Source organism: Mauremys mutica, chromosome 2, assembly GCF_020497125.1.
Source record: "Mauremys mutica isolate MM-2020 ecotype Southern chromosome 2, ASM2049712v1, whole genome shotgun sequence".
NCBI lineage: Eukaryota > Metazoa > Chordata > Testudines > Geoemydidae > Mauremys > Mauremys mutica.
In genome coordinates this window covers 158,583,833-158,603,548 of record NC_059073.1, presented here as the reverse complement: position 1 = coordinate 158,603,548, position 19,716 = coordinate 158,583,833, and the positions used below count along the sequence as shown (strand labels likewise).

General features: G+C 41.9%; 1 protein-coding gene across 2 annotated transcripts in view; it reads left to right on the top strand.

Moving 5' to 3' along the window:
* Positions 1–19,716, top strand: part of OTULINL (OTU deubiquitinase with linear linkage specificity like) — a 45,449-nt gene that overhangs the window by 8,697 nt on the left and 17,036 nt on the right. Inside the window, exons 1-4 of one of the 2 annotated variants that reach the window (XM_045003148.1) lie at positions 15,402–15,495; positions 17,442–17,601; positions 17,712–17,743; positions 17,841–17,932. In XM_045003148.1, coding sequence (XP_044859083.1) covers positions 15,489–15,495; positions 17,442–17,601; positions 17,712–17,743; positions 17,841–17,932 — 291 coding nt within the window. In that variant the 5' untranslated portion in view covers positions 15,402–15,488. Of the gene's footprint in view, positions 1–15,401; positions 15,496–17,441; positions 17,602–17,711; positions 17,744–17,840; positions 17,933–19,716 lie in introns of those variants that run through there. The other variant, XM_045003147.1, reaches the window with a different exon arrangement.

The following is a 19,716-nucleotide window of genomic DNA, read 5'->3' as shown; positions in this document are numbered from 1 at the left end:
CTATCCTTCCCCCCAGTGGCATTATTCTTAACATTCCAAATCTCTGTCTCAAACCACTCTTTTAAATTTATTTTATTTTATTTTGACCACTGTGTAACACTTGGAATATGATTTTTTTTCAACTTGTTGAATGAGTTTCCCTGGCCAGGCAAAATGTGTAATAGAATGGCTCCTTGACCCCCTCTAGTGAGTAGATCCGAGATATGAGTCTGCTGCCGCCCTGAGCTAATGGACCTGGTCCTTTGGCAGGGCTCCCAGCATGGGCAGTTTGCCCAGGGCTCCCCGTTTTAGAGGGTGCCCAAAATAATGGAGGGGTGGCCTGGCCAAATCTGAGTGACAGCCGTTGCGACGTGGTGCACAGGGTCACACAGCACCCCTTGGGTTCAGTGTCTGCCATCAGTCGTGCGGAGAGCGACTCGCTTGCTCTGGCTGAGTCCAAATTCCACTATGGCTGCCCTTGGCATCATTGCACCGGGACCCAGGAGACTCGCTGAGCATACTCCCTGCCCCTCCTGGACACAAGCAGGGCAGAGTCCCCTCGTCTGTCGGGAGGACAGCAACTGCACAGGCCTGGACCCTCTCTTACCCCCCCGTTCCTTTAACTTCTTAAACTCTTCCATTCCATGGTACTTTTTTTTTTTTTGGAAGGATGTGGGGGGGGTCTCTATTTCAGATTTTTGCCCCATGCCCTCCCACCCCCCCTCCCAAACCTCTGTTCGGTCCTGAGCAAAGGTTCATGATTTTTAGAGTGAGGCCTCAGGTTCAGTCCCCAAAGATTACCCGCCAGGGATGTCATTATCAACAGAAAGGGGAGACTTGCAGCTTTCTGATGGAACCAGCACTTGCTTGTAGGCCTGGCAGGTTCCAAAATATGGGGCCTTAAATTGTCTGAAATATAGTTTAGATGTCCCCTTGCTCTTAGCCCTGAGTGACTGGAACCACAGTATTCATGGAGCCAAGCTTTCAGGAGGAGAGAATACAAAAGATGATGCCAATATATTTTTGTTGAAAACAAAATAAACCTCTCAAAGAATTGTAAAGAAGTTTATTTGGTGAGTTGTGATTTGGCAGTTGTGAGTAATGTGGCCATTCGAACTTCTTATTGTACTGCACCATCATGTATACAGTATACATATTCTGTTGTGTGTTGTCAGTGACTAAGATAATTTTATTAGTAGGTGAATTGGGGGAGTGGGCTGTGCAAATGATATTATGCAGTGACACAAACAGGGCCAGCTCCAAGTTTTTTGCTGCCCCAAGCAAAAACTTTTTCCCGCGCCCCCACCAGCCCCGCCACAACTCTGCCCCTTCCCCACCCCATTCCAACCCCTTCCCCAAATCCCCGGCCCCGCTTCCTCCCCTGGGCGCGCCTCATTTCCCCTCCTTCCCAGGCTTGCCGCACGAATCAGCTGTTTTGCGGCAAGCCTGGGAGGGAGGGGGGAGAAGCGGAGTGGCGGCGTGGTCAGGGGAGGAGATGGAGGTGATCTGGCGGGGAGAGCAGTTCCTCTGCCCCCCCCGGATTACTTCCTGCGGCCCTCCCTGCGCCCCCCCACCGCTGCAGCTCACCTCCGCTCTGCCTGCTCTCCTGAGTGCACCGCCGCCGCTCCGCTTCTCCCCACTCCCTCCCGGGCTTGCTGCAAAAGAGCTGATTCACGTGGCAAGCCCGGGAGGGAGGGAGGAGAAGCGGAGTGGCAGTGGAGCGGAGGTGAGCTGGGGTGGGAGCGGTTCCTCTGCGCCCCCCCCCAGGGTTACTTCCTGTGGCCCTCCCCGCGCCCCCCACTGCCGCAGCTCACCTCCGCTGCTCAGGGCTGGCTCCCGGCTTTTTGCGCCCCAAGCAAAACAAAAAAACAAAAAAACGAGCCAGAGTGCTGCCCCTTGGAAAGTGCCGCCCCAAGCACGTGCTTGAAGTGCTGGTGCCTAGAGCCGGCCCTGGACACACATGCTCTACATTAACAATCATGATAAAATATCAGGTATGTTGGGACTTGAGAGATCTGCTGGCCTTGCACAAAGGTTAAAACTATATATAGTCATTTTATTTTTTAAATACATTATTTTTCAGAAGTCTGTATTTCTTGGGTTTATAGTTTTAAGCCATGTCTGGTTATAATTCCATAGCTCTAAAAGCAGTGTGAGAAGATGCAGTAGCAATGTGATTTTTTAGTTTGTCTACACATAAGACTTGTACAGATTTAAATGTATAGTTAAATGGTACAAGCCCCGTAGTGTGGATGCAGTTATACTGGTATAAAGATATTTTAGTAAGGTGCTTTAACTAGACACATTAATTGTGGAGCTTCTTTAATACCTTTGTAACTGTTTCCTGAAGAACATAATCTGAATTCTAACTGAGCTATAATAAGCCAATAAAACAAAACATTAATCTGAGCTACTGTCTGACACCTTTTCCAGCACTCTCTTGGCAATCTGCATCTCTCTTTTGGCTTTGTCGTTTACTTGATACACAGTGAATTAATTGCACTCCAGCACTGATGAAGCTGCTTTTCACCCATGTATGGAATAATAAGGACCTTTGCTCACAAATATTGTTGCTGGGGTTCCATGCTTGGCAAATACAGTTTTATGTGTATTCTTACAGCACTTGATTTCAGACTTGACAACATGGCACTTTCCAGAAAGATACTGTAATAAGCCATTATTAACTAATTCTTTTCATTACAATGAATCCCGGTATATATTTTCCCATGGCTAAGAACAAAGAGTTTAAATCTGGTGCAAAATGGCTATAAATTGTCTTTTGCTCGCCTTCCCCTGCCATCCTTCATGGGCTTCTGAGAGTCAGTTCGTGCTACTATGTTTAATTTTACATATACATATTTACACATTTACTTACAATTGGACAGAATAACTTTTGTTAATGCAGTGTTAAGATAAAATCAGTTAAAATCACACAAAATCTTGCAGTGCAGCAATAAGCAATGGGAAACAAATTAGATGTAGACAAGGGAGAAAAGAGATGGCTTTTGCTGAGATTTGAAAACAAGTGGCAAATCTAAGGGGTGAAGGGGCTGTGGGGCAGTAGGAGGAGAGGGAGGCTGTTCCAAATAGCAGGAGTCCAGTCCATGGAGGGTACTAAAGATGGGGGATTTTTAAAACTAGATGCTGAAATGAACGAGGAGCTGTGAAGAATTATGGAGTTTTATGTAGTATTTCTTAACCAAAGGGGCGCATGATATTTTATAATCTGTTTGATATTAATCTGCCTGAATGCTGGGAGTTAAATCAAAGGAGGCTGTAATGGGGGAAACCCAAAGGAAATGAAACAATGGCAAAGTTATCAGGATCAAAGGGATTAGAAACCTCAGAGATCCTATAAAAGATAAATAGGGGTGGAGTGAGTGGCCAGTGACTGCCCAAGGTATCAGCAAAAGCTAACAGGCTGGCAAGAAACCCAGATGCTGTGAGCAGATTAATTTGCTTCTCCCAGCCAGAGATGGTGATAGCTGGGCTGAGGGAAAGTTACAACAGCTGGCATGGAAATTTTAAGGTTTAAGCAAGCCCATGCATGTAGAGGCCTTTTATTGTTGTTCCTATTTGCTGTGTGCTTTGTTTAATGCCCTTTAGTTCTGTTTTCATTTCTTGTCACTTCCTGTTTTTCTTTTTAATTCCTTCTAAGTGTGACATGTTCGTCAAAGCTTGGGTTTTCAAAAATAGTTAACTCCAGATACGGTTGATGCTTTAAGGTGCAGTTCAGCTCTGAAAAATGATTCTGTAAATACTGCATGCAGTGTTCCAGTATTATTCGCTCTGTTGTTTATTTCATATTAAATATCCTTAGTTTACAAGTAAAAAGACACCCCCCCCTTCCCCAAACTGCCAGCCCTGCAAAATCAGCTTGGTATCCAGAGTCAAACTTAATTAGAATCCATTGCAGATGGAGTCGCAAGATTCATTTCTTTTTCCAGGCCTTTCCAGCTGATTAAGTCTTGGTTTCTAAGCTGCTTGGTAAAGCTGCAGAGGCAGCAGGGGACTGTGGTCTTTTGGCTTCTTTTTATGGAGATATTGAATGTCTCTGTTTAATCCTTGCAAGGTGTCCAGATACCAGTGGTGATGCCAAATGTATACTACTACTACTAATAAATTCCAATGTACAAACTATTTCAGTCAGGAGTTAAAGGAACACCATCAACTTAAATCACAAAGGTGAAATATTTATACTTCCTGTAGTTTTTGGCATTACTTCTAATAAGACTGACTAAGAGAATGGGAAGAAAACATTTATTTCAGTTTGTTTATTTTCTGCATCAGACAGTGCTTTGTTTATAGTCAATTTCAAATTTCCCTGCTATTGTTAAGTCAGTTCACCTTTTTATTTGTGTGGATCTTTCCCATGACTGGGAGAGAAGAACAGAAAAATGTAGTCGGAGCACACCAAAAACTGGGAGAAGAGCTCATGTGGAGGTGTTGTATCTGCCACTACTTTTAACTATTTTTTAAATTGTCTAGATTTCAAGTTAATGATGTCCCTCTAGGGTTGAAGAGACAACACTAATCAAATCCAGCTGCTTCGCTGATATTTTTTCCCCTCTGCAATGCTAACAAGAATAAAAATTTAAAAACTTGCTTTTCTCAGTCATCAAAATAGATAGGGCCAGCTTCTGCCAACCTTATTCACAGTGAGTAATGTCTTAGGCTCCCTTAGTTGTCTCTTTTCTAAGTGGAACAGTCTGTCTTTTTAACTTCTCCTCATATAGTAGCTGTTCCATTCCCCTAATCATTTTTGTGGCCCTTCTCTGCACTTTTTCCATTTCTAATATATATATTTTTGGAGATGGGGCAACCAGAATTGCACATAATATTCGAGGTGTGGGCATACCATTGATTTATATAGTGGCATTATGATATTTATTGCCTTATTATCTATCCATTTCCTAATGGTTCCTAACATTGTTAGCTTTTTTGACTGCTGCTTCACATTGAGCCAATGTTTTCAGGGAGCTATCCATGATGACGCCAAGATCTTTTTCATGGGTGGTAATAGCTAATTTAGACACCTTCATTTTGTATGTATAGTTGGGATTATTTTTTTCCAGTGTGCATTACTTTGCACTTATCGACGTTGAATTTCATCTGCCATTTTGTCACTCAGTTTAATGAGATCCCTTTGTAACTCTTTGCAGTCAGCTTTGGATTTAACCAGCTTGAATAATTTTTCTATTATCGGCAAATTTTTGCCACCTCACTCTTCACCCCTTTTTCCATATCATTTATGAATATGTTGAACGGCACAGGCCCAAGTATAGATCTGGGGATTGGAGGGAAGTGTGTTAATTACCTCTTTCCATTATGAAAACTGACCATTTATTTTGATCCTTTGTTTCCTATTTTTTTAACCAGTTATCTGTCCATGAGAAGACCTTCCCTCTTATCCCATGACTGCTGAGTTTGTTTAAGAGCCTTTGGTGAGGGACCTTGTCAAAGGCTTTTTGAAAATCCATGTACATTATATTGACTGGATCACCCTTGTCATGCTTGTTGACTTACTCAAAGAATTCTAATAGATTGGTGAGGCATGATACCCCTTTACAACAGCCATGTAGACTCTTCTCCAACACATTGTGTTCATCTACCTATCTGATAATTTTGTTCTTTACTATAGTTTTAACCAGTTTTCCTGGTACTGAAGTTAGGCTTACCATCCTGTGGTTGCCAGATTTGCCTGGAGCCTTTATTAAAAATCAGCGATACATTGGGTGCCCTCCAGTCATCTGGTACAGAGGCTGATTTAAGTGATAGGTTACATATCACTGTTTTGAAATTTCATATTTGAGTTTCTTCACAGCTCTTGGGTGAATACCATCAGGTCCTGGTGACTTATTACTGCTTAATTTATAAATTTGTTCCCAAACTCCCTCTACTGACGCCCTGGTAGAAATTTGTTGGTCTTCTTACTGTTTTGTTTTTTGTTTTTTAATTTGGGGTATACATTTAGTTTGAGCCTCTATTATAGTGTTTTAAATAGTCTCCATGCAGTTTACAGGCATTTCACTCATTTGATTGTTCCTTTAAATTTGTGTTTAACTAACATCCTCATTTTTGTGTGGTTCCCCTTTTTGAAAATAAATGCTACTGTGGTGGTGACTTTGGCATTTTCCCTCTAGAAGGATGTTACATTTAATTACATTATGGCTGCTCTTTTAGGAGAGGTACAGCTATGTTTCCTCTTGGACCAGATTCTGTGTTCCACTTAAGACTAAATCACACAAAGTAAAATTTCCAAACTGATGGAATTCCACCTGTGGAATCGCACTTTTTCACATACCAAGCAATAAGAAGGCAGGACTTTGACAGGCCACGAGGCCAGATATTATTGCTGATTACTAGTTACATTCCTCTAAAACTTTACATGGTGCTTTCCAAAATGCAAAATATGGTGAATAAAACCACTTTTCTATAGAGCTGCGGTCTCTGGTACTGTTTCCATGTGTGCCTTTAAATTGACAGCTGTAAAGCTAGACTGTCAAATGAACTGATTTCCTACACTGGCACGGGCAAAGGTGGGTGCTTCCTTGTACCAGCAGGTGAAGACAAAAACAGCCAGAATTGTATTGATATCACTAATTGTGTAAAAACTGATGGGCTTTCAGAACAATTTACTGTCAGTAGGTGCCAGGTAGTCAGCATGCTGTTTCTAGGAAACTAGTAGTTATTGATAGGAAGCAGGCTTGGTTCTGTATAATGCGGCTTTTGTCATTGGTTAGGTTAGGGTTGAAGTTCCTGGCTGTGTCTGAGTAATCTTTTATTTATTGGATGTGTGGGGTGTGCTGAGCTTGTGAATATATGAATATTGCCTTGAAGATAATAGTGTGCTTGCTAGACAGCAGTTTTTGTTGTGTTGTGTCCTGTCCTTTCAGCTGTCACACTTCAACCGCAAGGCTCCGGAGTCCTAAAGCCTGTAAATGGTTGTTTACAAATGAATAAACTGATGAACAACACAGAGATTAGGTGACTTGCCAAAAACCATATAAGGCCTGCTCTTAGTTCTTTCTCCTGAGAGCGCAGATGGAGTGCTCTGACAGATGGTTTATTTTCTCATACAGGTCACAGTCTGTTCTATTGTATGTACCTTTATTTTCTGTTCTGATTGTTCAGTGACTGATTCCTTTGAATACATCCCTTATTTGGGTTACAAGTACTCATGTTTTCTTGTACATCTTGACCTTCTGGTGCTCATGTCCATTATTATAATTTTTATGATGATAATGCCTGTGGACCCCAGTCATGTAGCAGGAGCAGAGCTGTCCCGAGGGTATGGTGAATCATGGTGACCGCTCCTGGCCTTGTGCTTTGGGGGGCCCCGTGGGCCGGCATGATTGGCTGGCACGCATGGGCAGCACGTGACCCGCTGGTGGGGGAGGCTAGCCCCCAATCCGCCCCTTCCACCCGAGGGAGAGCATGTGGCGCCACTGCTGCAGCCTCCCCAGTCCCGGGAAGGCGGGTGGCGTGGTCCCAGCCCCCTGAAGCCTTGAGGCACCGCCCTGGGGGGGTGGAGTGTGGGCAGGGCCACACCTGCCTGTTTGGGGAGGCACAGCCTCCCCTGCCCGGCATGGTCAGTCCTGGAAGTGCCAAATTCATCATTTCCACCCTGGGCACCACACCCCTAGGGACAGCCCTGAGCAGGAGAACTCCTTTGTGTTAGGAATTGTACAAACAAACATGAGAAAAGATGTTTCCTGTCCTAGTTATGTTGTATGTATATTGCTCTTGTTATAACACTGTGCCCACCTGAGAAGAGATCAGGACACAGGCAACTACCTGTGATTCTCTAGACACTGTAATTTATTTACTAAGCAGCAGCACCCACAGCCCTTTGCCCCTGGCTCAGACAGAGGCCATAATATCCCTTTCTGTGAACGTTCTGGTGTCTGCCCGCCTGTTCCTGCAGTGACTCAGGGGACTGGCACAGCTTCAACTCTGCCAGACTCCCCAGTGGCGGCAGCATTTACTGCAGAATGCAGTACAGTTCACACTCTAGACTATGTGTACGTCTACACTGCAATAAAAGACGCATTGCGCAGTCATGGCTGGCCTTTGGTCGGCTGAGTCAGGTTCACAGGGCTAAAAATTGCAGTGTAGACATTTGGGCTTGGGCTGGAGCCTAGGCTCAGAAACCCAGCAAGTCGGGGAGGGTCTCAGAGCCCGGGCTCCAGCCCAAGCCCGAACGTCTACACTTCAGTTTTATAATCCTTCAGCCTGAGCCTGAGTCAGCTGGCATAGGCCAGCCACAAATATTTTACTGCAGTGCAGACATACCCTTAGTGTCTATAGAATGGCTGACAGCTTGGGAGAGACTGGTGTGGATTAGCCTCATCAGTCCCTAATAGCTGTGCGTCTTCGAAGGAGAGAGAACAAAGCTATTTTAGGATTCCTGCTGTGTGATATTGGCAAACAGGATGGAACGGTAAGCAGGTCAGAGCACAAAACAATTATTTTTAGGAGAGTAACATTTTAATTTTCCCTGATATAAGTCCCAGTTATCCAGATAAATCAAGAGGCACTTTATTGAAGAAGGTAAGAAATTCAAATTACTCGGCCTTTTGCCTAAGATTAAGTGTAGGAAGGCATTCAGGATTAAAATATAGATTCAATAGTCCTTTACTCTGCCAATTTGGATTTAGCACACCACTATCAAAAGTTGTATGTTTTGGAAAGCAGAGACTGGACAAAACAACCCTGAGCAGCATCAGGCTGACTCACCATAAACCTCAGCAACAGATAGATCCTCTATAAATAATAACCTTCCTTGACATAATAGATTTATAGGAGTTTACATAAATCCTATTTCTTTGCATACGATTGGAGTGTAACATCTCTGAATGGGAAAGGAGACTTATCCTTAATGAATTACAGTAGAACCTCAGAGTTACGCACACTTCGGGAATGGAGGTTGTCCGTAACTCTGAAATGTTCTGTAACTCTGAACAACACAGACGTTATGGACGTCAGCCATGGGGGTGGCTGGGAGTAGGGGAGGGCTGCAGGATGGGGGGGGAAGGGCAGGGCTCCGGGCAGGGGGGAGGGGGAGTCAGAACTTCTGACCCTTGGGGCACAGGGCTCTGGGTGGGGGTCTCAGGGCTTCTGCCCCACGGGAGCACCAGGCCTCAGGGCTTTAGACCTGTAGGGAGCATTGGGGCTCAGGGCTTCAGCTCCACAGCTCTGTTCCCGGCTTTGGCCTGGCAGGGTTGCTGGGGCTTGGGTCTCCTCCATGGCTCCATTCCCGGCTTCAGCCAGAGTGGGGGGCACTGGGGCTCGGGGTTTAGCTACGAGGGGAGTGCTGGGGCTGAAACCGGCTGATTGGTCACTTCTGGTTCCACAAGGTGTCCGGTTGACCAGTAAGTCCATAATTCTAGTGTTCATATCTTTAAGGTTCTACTGTAAAATAAAATAATAATGGCAATGACTGAAATTTCAGGAAGCTTTTCTGTTTGTTTTACAAAGGAATGTATTTATAGTAGTTGCTAAGGGTAAGTGCTTAGAGAAGGTTTACATTTTCTGTGGTACATAATGATGTTCACATATTAGTGTCTGAAACGTTCTCTTGTGTTTTTTCCTTGCTTGATTGGAAGTGGATTTGAGCCTGTTACTGGTCTTTGCTGGTGTACCATTCTGGAAGGAGACTAGATTACGAATGGATTCACGAACTGAAATTTACCCTCATTTGTAGGAATCCCTAGAAGAAAAATATAATTACGTGTGTTATCCTTTTTGCAATCAAGCAAAAATATACTTTAAATTCTCAACAAACACAGTCCTGGGTACAGATATGGTGGTAGTATGTCAAACAGCAGCTGGAGTGTGTTAAACACTACTTGGGAGATTGGGGTATTTTTACAATGAAAAGGCTACTCTGCTACCTCACAATTTTATTTTTTCTAAAAGGCCTCTGAAGGGGGAAAGACATTTTTGACTCATATGAGGCAGTTGAGTAGCAAAGGATTACCTGAAAGCATTGGGCCAAAATACTGCAAAAACTGTTGTATATTGTGTGACCTTTTGACCCTAGTCTCAGTCTCAATGTGTATGCCTGTTTCCATATAAAAGCCAAGACTTGAACAATTTAAACTGAACACTATTTTTACCACATGGTGAATGCAATTATTGATACCATCCTCTCCCATACCCATCACCATTACCTTCTGATACTGAGGAAGCAATTATCACTTATGATGTTTCTCATAGAACAAGGGGAGAAAGCTTTGTTAGTATGGAGTTTTATAAAACTTCGTATTAAAAAAAATTGTGCTTATTTTACCAATGCAAATTGACATTTCTGCTCTCTTATGTAAAGACAAGGTTCTTAAAATGGAATAGTTGTTTAATCACATCGCTACTGGCAGATCTTGGTTTTGCATCTGGTATCAGCAACATTTTCATTTTTTCCCACTTGGTATATGCTGATAATTTTTTTTTCTGAAATTGGGGGATCCGATAGTGGTGTTGAGGTGTGGGAGAAGGGTGTTTCTTGTCCTATAAAGCATTATAGGAAATGTTTCACTATTTTTCTGAACCTTATACAAATGGTGTCATTTACTGTACTTGGTATCAGGATTGCAACAGGCAACCAACATAATAAATATTACATAACTCTTCTAATTCTTTTCTATTCTTAACAGAGGGGTTAAATTCAGTTCAGCTGCATTTATACAAGCATGTGTGCATGCCCATCCCCCATGTAATATTACCAACGTGCAATACTGTGTCTATAATAAGGCTGGGTTTAGTTTTTTACTTAAAGCAGGGATTCAGCTTTTTTGTTTTGTATGACTTCTTCCAAATTTAAGCACATTATCTGTTGGTAAAAATGAATTTTCTGGGGAGTCAACTAAATCAGTTACTGATTCTGCGTTAAAATATATTAAATGTGACATGAAAAAAATTCAGCGTTTGACCTTCTTTAGCAACCTTTTTGCTAACGTGTGACTGGTTTATCATTCACGTTCCAGATGGCTGGAATGGAAGTTTAACTATCCTCACGTGTACATATAAAGAAATTTGGTATAATTAGGCAATGTTATTAATTTTTCCCTAACGTTCTTATTAACAGTTTTCCCTTATAACAAACACTTCCCATATCATAAAATGAAACTGAAACTACTCATGTCTTCAGTAAAGAATGCAAATACTCTCTGGGGGTAAGGAGGGGTATGTGCCCCTAGTAAAGATGGCTATTTCCTATTGGTTCCAAGGGAACTGAAGCTACAAACTGCATTCAGGTACTCTGGCCCCCATTTCCTTAGAGTCTTTGCAATCATAGCTCTCTCAACCTTCAAACCTGCCAATGTGTGACACAGTTCATCCAAGTGACTGAAAAATGACTAAAAGATGGAATACTTGTGTTCATTGCACGTCAGATCATATAACTGACAGAGAAATAGTTTTATACTGTAAAACCTCTGTTCAAGGAAATTTTGTGGTTTTTTTAATGGTTTATTCAATTCACCTGGAAAAACAGGAGGTGTGCATTGTGTAACTATAAAGATACCACCTCATTCCCAACCAAACATTGGTGGTCAGCAAAGTTTGAACTCTGGATCCTCAGATCCTGAGCCCAGACCTCTGTGATATGATGTAAAGGAATAATTGTGCTCTCAGTAGCAGCCACTAGAGGGGATCTGATGTACATTGTGTAGAATTTAAATATACAGACCTCATCACTTTCTGATGAAAATACAGAACTTGGTTTTCTGACTTTGTTTGCCTGTGTGTGCCATTTTTTTTAAATGCCAAAAAAGTGCGCACACATACCTGTGTGGAGGAATGAAGAAAAAAGTGTACTCAGTCATAAGTCACCCAGTCTACTTTTAATTTTGGAAGGTGCTTGGTTATCACAGTGATGCGTGTGGTATAAAAAGCTAAATAGAACAGCGAGAAGGCTGTGTTCGTGGAAAGGACACCACCTAATATTTTTTTGTGGCTGATCTGATATGGACTTTGACAAGAATTCATTTCTCACTACCCACCAGCAATAAAACACAGTTGCAGGCACACTCCTCTTTATGTTCTTGGGGGCGAGGAGAGGGATATTTAGTGCCTAATAGAATCCAATAGTCTATAGGTTTTTCTACTGCTAGCAGAGTTCATTGTGAAGATGATGGCCACTGTGGGGAGTTCTGACACTTATCAGTTTTGTGGTAGTTTTCTTTGTATTCCCTTTCTGGCTCTATGAGGGGTCAAGGCCTCCAGGTGCTCCCTTGCACTAGGAATGTGCTGCTGCAAGTCCCACCAATCACTCCACAAACACTCAGTGAGAAGCCACCCTTGTTGAGGGCTCATTTATACACAGGCTTCAAACCTGCTCAGTGGACAGTCTTATAGAAAAGTCCATATGTCACAACTTAAAGGTTCTCACATGACTTGCCATTTGCTGTCTGACCAGATGCGTCTCATGCAGCTCACCCGTCTGGGTGGAGGATCAACAGGTTCTTTGGGCATCCCAAGGCCTCATGAGTGTTTTGTTAGAAGCCTGAGCGTTGCACCCATTTCCATAGATTGCAGAAGATTCAGCCCTCACCTTGACTGTAGTGATGTCTTCACGCAGGCTTGGAGAAGAGATTTGGGGTGACCACAGCACTGGGTGCAAGGAACTGCTGAGCTCTAATCCTGCCTCGGAGGCAGAATCCCATATATAGTATGTGTTGGGAAGTTTGGTATTGGTGGGTTATTCCAGTTTACAATTGGTATCAGTAACATTTTTATCTTGGAGACCTTGCAACAACAACTCTGTTTCCAATAGCCATTTATTTAAATAGCTTCAGTCTAAGATGTAAATGGATAAGTGATGTTCTAATCAGGAGAAGGACTAGTGAGTGTGCAGCAAACTGGGGTGTAAATTTACAGCACACTAGTATGTTGCACACTAACTGTCTGTGTGAACCTTGTTACTGCACACTAAAAGTTCCCTCATGTGCTTCAAAACAGAAGTAAGTCACTGTGCATTAGGGAACTTCTAATGCACGGTAGCAAGGTCTGCAAGGACCATAAGTGCACGGCATATTAATGCACTGTAGAATTACACCCCAGCTTGCTGTTCATCTAGACAATCCCTAAGTCATTCCTGTGATAGTAGACTACTGGTGCACTTCTCTGCTCCTAGGGGAATTCTTTGCCCAAAAAAATAAAAATTCTGTGCCTAAAAATTCTGAGCACAATATTTTAAAATTCTGCATATTTTGCCAAAATAACACAATACGATCACGCCAGTTTCAAAATGTCTGTAACAAAACAGACAACAAAAATTCAGGAAATGTTTTTTAACATAGATTCCTTACTAGGCATATTAATATGGAACTCTGAGTAATAATTCTTTTAAACTACAATACAGAAATGTATTTCCAGCACCTCTCAGAAGCAGTGCAAAGGCTGGGGGAAGTAAGGGTAATGGAGGAGCTGAGGGAGAGGGAACTAATTGCTGGGAACCCGGGAGTGAACCTGGAGGGTTGTTGGGTGTGAGTAGGAGAAGTTTGGAACTTTTTTTTGGTGGGATGAGGTGTTGGGGGATTAAGGAGTTGAGGAGCTTCTCCCATGCAGACCCATAGTCTCTCCTATTCAGTCAGGCACATCTGCCCCTGTCCTCATGTGTCCCTGCACCCCCACTCAGCCACCCCTCATCTCCATGTGGCAATGCACCCCCCCAATTATCCCCCATCCCAGTCAGTCCCTCCACTAGCCCTTCTAAACCCCAGTCCATGTGACCCACCCAGCAGTCACGTGTGCCCCACTCTGTCCCCACCTCACCTGGCCCCCCGTATCTCATGCCTCCTCACCTGGCCCTGCGGACAGGGCGCTATGAGAAATTCAGTCTCTCCTCTCTATCAGCTGCTGATTGATTGATATGGCCGGTGAGCTGGCTGCCCTCGGTTCTGGTGCCACAGCATTCCCTGGTGGGTGAAAGGCGTAACTGCAGTGTTTCTACAGCAGAATATATTTTCTGCTAAGAAAAAAAATCTACGGGGGACATGAATTCTGCACATGAATAGTGGTGCAGAATTCCCCCAGGAGTAACTTCTCTTATTGAAGGAACACAGCCTTATGCCTCCCAACCTCCCATAGGAGTGTATCAATATCTTACTTAGGCCATGTCTGCAATTCAAAATTATGTCAACCTGACTTCAGCACAGAGTCACTGCAGTTATTAAATCACTTGTGTGTGTGCACACTTGGCTCTTTGTGTCAGCATTGCACCTCCTTACCAGGAGTGCTTGTATCAGTTGTATTGTCAGTGTGGGACATTGTGGGACAGCTCCTGAAAGCCAATAACAGTTGACATAAACATAACTACATCAACATTGACTCTATGCCACTTGGGGAGGCAGTGTTACTAAATCAGCATAGAGAGGCACTTAAGGTGGTGGGAGCCAAATTTAAGTGAAGACATTTCCACAGCTGGGTTGATGCAAGACACCTTACATCGACCTAACCTTGTAGGGTAGACCAGGCCGAAAGAACACCCAAGTTACTTATTGCTATGTTATTACACACGTACCACAAGTGACGTATCACTGGATCTCAAAAGAGGCTCTACTGCTTTTTTGCTGAATCTCTCAATACAGTGTAAGGCTATTGAGAAATTCTGTTTTATGTTTAAATTAAAGGACTTCTTCAACACTAGCAAAGTTCATGTGAGCCCCCTGTAAAATATGGAACAGGAACAGAAACCCTAGATGTCAGGAATTTGCTCAAATGTGTTTCTACTATTCTACAAAACACGTTACTTTGGGGGAAAATACCAGTTCAGCCCTTTTAATAGTCCCATTCTGCCCAATCAAAATCAAACGAGGGTACTGTATATTATATGGCCACCATAAATAATGCAAAAAAGACTTGACAAGTTGGTTTTTTTCCTTTGCATCTTCTCTTGTTTTTGTTCCAATATGTTTGATTAATTTGCTGTGGATATTTTAAGCTGGATCAACATTGGGTATGCTTTTTACAATGGTGGGAAAACTTAGACAACCGAATGTGCCAGATAATGAACAAGAGTTGTAAACTGTTACAAGGGGCTAGTATAGTTAACAGAAGCTTATATTATAAACTTGCTGATTTTTTTAAACTCATGGCTTCACCACAGAAATGGAGGAGGGATAAAATAAATCACTGTAACTCTATTAACCTCCCAAGATTTCCCCCTCAAACAATGTGTAAACCTCATACAATTAGTCATAATTTAGCTGCTTTGAAATGTTTATTAAAAGTATCCCCATTTGTTTCCATAGATAATCAGTGCATAATCTATGCATAGAGATGCCATAGGATATTCCCCAACTATCAAAATCTCTGGACCTTACCAAAAGAGCTAATGTTTTGTTATAGTTGTTGCCAGTGATAAATGTTTGCAGCAGCTCCTGGAAGACAATGCGTTTTGAAATGTTATACTGAATTTTGGATCTACTTTACTATGTATGGAGTGCACATTATAAAATTGTTCTTTATCCCTTCAAAAGCAGCACTTCCAGGAGTAACCCCCTTTCATGTCAGGTGAGCAGGTGTTTACTATAGAACGGTGAATAAAAGGTAATAGGATATTTGTCTGTCTTCATGTGTTAAGCACATTCACAAGGCCAAAGTGTGTTGCTGCATGTACCCTGTATGTGCTAAATCATTGAAGTCAGATGAAAAGTTCATTGGCAAATTTCCTTGATCTAGTACAATTAAGTTAATACAAATCAAAGTTGCTCACCTAATTGAGTAGTGGCTTCTATTGGTCTGCTGATGTAACAGGGCTGATTCCCTTCTCTCATCCCCCTGCTGTCTGAGTTTGGGGTGCTAGCATACTCAGCCCAGGTGGGATTGGCAGGAGGAGGAGTACTTTAAATCGGTCAACAGACCCTTTAAAACTCATTAGCTTCTTTTTCTTCCCAAATGGAAGAAAACATTTCAGTGCGTGATTCTAGACATGATCCTTGTTTCCACACACCCTAAAAGTTATATCCTGTAGCAAAGCTTTTGAATGATAGCATAACACTAAGTTTCCGAAAACCTCAATATTCTTTATATGTGCAATAGCTCACCTAAGAACTTGTGCACAATTGTGCATGTAATTACTAGGATTACATGGGCATACATCTGAATGATTCATGCACTCATGGTAGCTGTATGTGAATGGGCAAAATTAATTTGAACTTCATACACATTTTGGAAAAATCAGTCCCAAAAGATTAAGTAAACTCATGATTGAAGGCAGAGGGACTGAACCTCAGCTGGTGTAAATTAGCGTAGGTCCATTGACGTCAAGGAAGCTACACTGATTTACATTGTTTGAGGATCTGGCCCACAATTCATATTGCAGAGGCAAGGCACTGACCAACACATGGTGCCTATAGAAAGAAAGCAATCAGCTCAGGAACTCAACAGTGAATGGCCGTTCCTCATGATTAAGGGAAGCCTTTTTTAAAGTCAGATGATGCTTAAAATATTGTACGAAATGAAAACGCGAGGAAGTTATGTCCTGTTGCTTTTTTTGTTGTTGTTGTTGGTTAATGTTCATTATTACAGATATGTTGATCCTATGGTGCAAATATGTTAATACTTGAAGCAGTTATTGGTAGAGCAATAGTTAATCATAAATTATAGGAATGTACTAAGCCTAAGCCACTGGCAAATTCACCAGTCAAGGAAGGTAGAGTAAAGCACTTTACAGCCACTCGGTTCATGTCCTTTTCTGCTGGGTGGGTTTTATTAACAAAAGATAAAAAGAAAAATAATACAGAGTATTAAAGCTGTCCTGCTTTCTCCCAGCTGGGAAATAAGAGTTCACGCCTTTCCTGTAGCTAACCCCTAGACCTCCTGCTAGATTGTCAAGGTGGAACTTTCTTCAGGGTTGTAAATTAATCTTTATCTTCCCCATGTTGAGCCAGGAATATTTCTTTGTGTGGTTTCCAGTCATGTGGTGCTAAATTGATCATTCTCCATATTGTGCTCCATCTGGAGAATACAACTCCCTTGGTCTTATAGGGCCAAGACTCAGAACAGGACATTGCGATGGGTGCACATGCCCAAGAACCAGCAATCAGTTTTCAAAACATCTTGGTTTTCCTATTGCTGGTCTCCAGTGTTGCCAACTCTCACAATTTGATTGAGAGTCTCACAATATTTGCTGTTTTTCTCAAAACACCATCTCCCGGATTCATGTGATTAGTTGAGAATCTCAGCTTTCATTAAAAAAGTACATTCCTAGCCCTCGTTGTTGCAGAGAAAAGCTTTAAAGCATGACTCAAATGCACCCAAAAGGTTCAGAAAGCAGAGGATAACTAAAATGAGCACCCAAATTTATCATTTCTAAAAATCTCATAGGTTTTAAGCCAATCTCATGGTTTTTGAGGACTGACTCATTTTGAATTTTTGGCAACAAATTCATTAGTAGAAGTTGTATACAGATAGTGTGAAACAGTGAGATATTGTTCACTTTTTAATTTTTGTTTCAGGGAGGAATGAAGTGCAGTCCTGGACGACAGCTGTCAACCAATCCTTACATATTGTGTGGCAAAAAATAAAGAGACAACTAATATTAGTCATGTCTTTTCTCCTTGCTGCTCTCTGGTATTGTAGAAGGCTCTATGCATACTTAGCACAGCTGTTGAAATGGTATGTTTTTATTACGATGCCTTTCATTTTCAATTGTATCTTTGTTCTTTCATTAAATATTTACTTTCTGCAAACTCTTTTTGACAGCTGTTTTGTCATTTGGATTTCAGGTGGAGTAGATATCTGCAGAGAAAATTCAAAAGTAAACTTTTTTGTTACCAATCTACATTATAACTTTCCTCCTTTTTAAATGCAAAAAAGTAGATATTTAACTAATCTGTGAATTAAATTTGGTTTAGAGAACCTCAGTGTACTGGCAGAAGTTGATCTGCTTGGTTATTGTGCAAGAGAATGGAAAGGAGAAACCAAGCAGGCCAAGCAGATGAAGGCGGTAAGAGTTTTTAAAGTTGAATCTATATATAAAAAGTACGAAAAAAATATTGAGCTTTAAAAAAAAAAAAAAATTCCATCCAATTTTGATGTAGGCAGATGTTATGAGCTGTGTGAGATCAAATGAATTTCAGAAAGGGGTGGCGGGAAGCTCTTCTTAGGTACACACTTTTATATATAGACGGGGTATAATTACCAGCTAGAGTAGATGTACACACACTAGCTTTGATTGAGTGAGCACATGTACATCTACCTGAGCTGGACATTACACCTCCAGCTGCAGTGTAGATGTACCCTTACAGGCAAGAATTACTCAGAATGTGGACCAGATCCTCAGCACTGATGCATCCTCTTTGCACTGCTCTACCAGGAAAAATGAGCCAACGAGCTAGCCTAACAGGGCAGCTGGAGATTCCCTTGTCATGGAGGAATTCATGGCTGCCATAGAGCTAGAAGAGCTGGCTACCCTTTGGTGTAGGGGTGTGTTGGGAGGCATACTCTGGTATCCTCAGGCCAGGTGGTTGAAGTTAAAGTAGCCCTGAGCAGATCTAATTTGCACTGGGGACCAAACTAATTCCCCAGTACCTCTGGGGGAACACAAAGGTGGCATATAGCAACTTCCGTTTCCCCCAACTTTGGGTCCTGATCTTGAGCGCAGGTTGGCCAGACTAGACTTGTCTTTAGTTCTCAAAGCAATGGACCTGATTCACTAGCACACATCCCTTTGTAGGAGGAATAGTAGTTACAGAGCTTCTAATTTCTAACTGCAAAGAAACTAAACTAAATTAATACAAAAGATTAATTGATCATTTCGATGAAACGAAAACAAAATGCATAAATGTATAAACCAAGTATATGCTCAAGCACCTAAGCTCACCACAACTGTCCTAGCAGCACATGGTGGGGAGAAGTAATTTCTGCAATACTGCAGTGGGATTCAAGCAATGTTGGCAGCAAGTGCCAACATGTTGCATTACCCCCCAAAACAAACTCATCCTGATGCTACAAAACCAAAAAGAAGAGGCACCAGTTCTCTTTTGTCCTTTCTTTAAACTGAACCACTGACCAAGGAAGAGAGGCAATGATATTTTACTGTTGGCCCACAATGACTCCTCCTATACCTGGTTTTATTTTATTGTAAAAAGTGAAAACAGGAGAGTTTTTGTAGTCTACAACAACATGTACACAATCTACCTGCAATAAATTTCAGATAATCATTTTATTACATAGCCAAATCTCTGGATTACACCCCAATTATATTGACATAATGCTATTACAATTTGTTTTAGTAATCCATATATTAAAACCTCTTTGAAAACGTGCTAGTCTGAAGAACTGGAATCAGTTTAATGACAAGTGATTATTTCTAGTGTTATCTTGTAGAAGAAAAAAGGCTATTAAACACAAAACACCAAGATAATGTGGCTTTTAGTATAGTTAAAACCAAAACCCACAGCATTGTGACTTCTCACCCTATCCTTAACTCATTCTGCAAAGGTTTGTGTGTGGAGTTTACTTACTGTAACAAATTGTTTCACGTGCCTTAACTCTGACTTTTTTCAGGAAATGTGTGGGTTTGAGCTAGGCACTTCCTATAATTTCAACAAGACTGCATTTAATATTTAATGAAGTGATACTGAGGGAAAACTTCTGCTGTTTGACCTTTTGCACAAGTGTACCTGGGAATGTGACTATTAATAGCATTACTTTTGGAAATGTAGCAATGACCCTCTCGTCCCACTATTTAGAAAAGAGGTGGTGGTCGGGAGCAACAACCTAGCAACT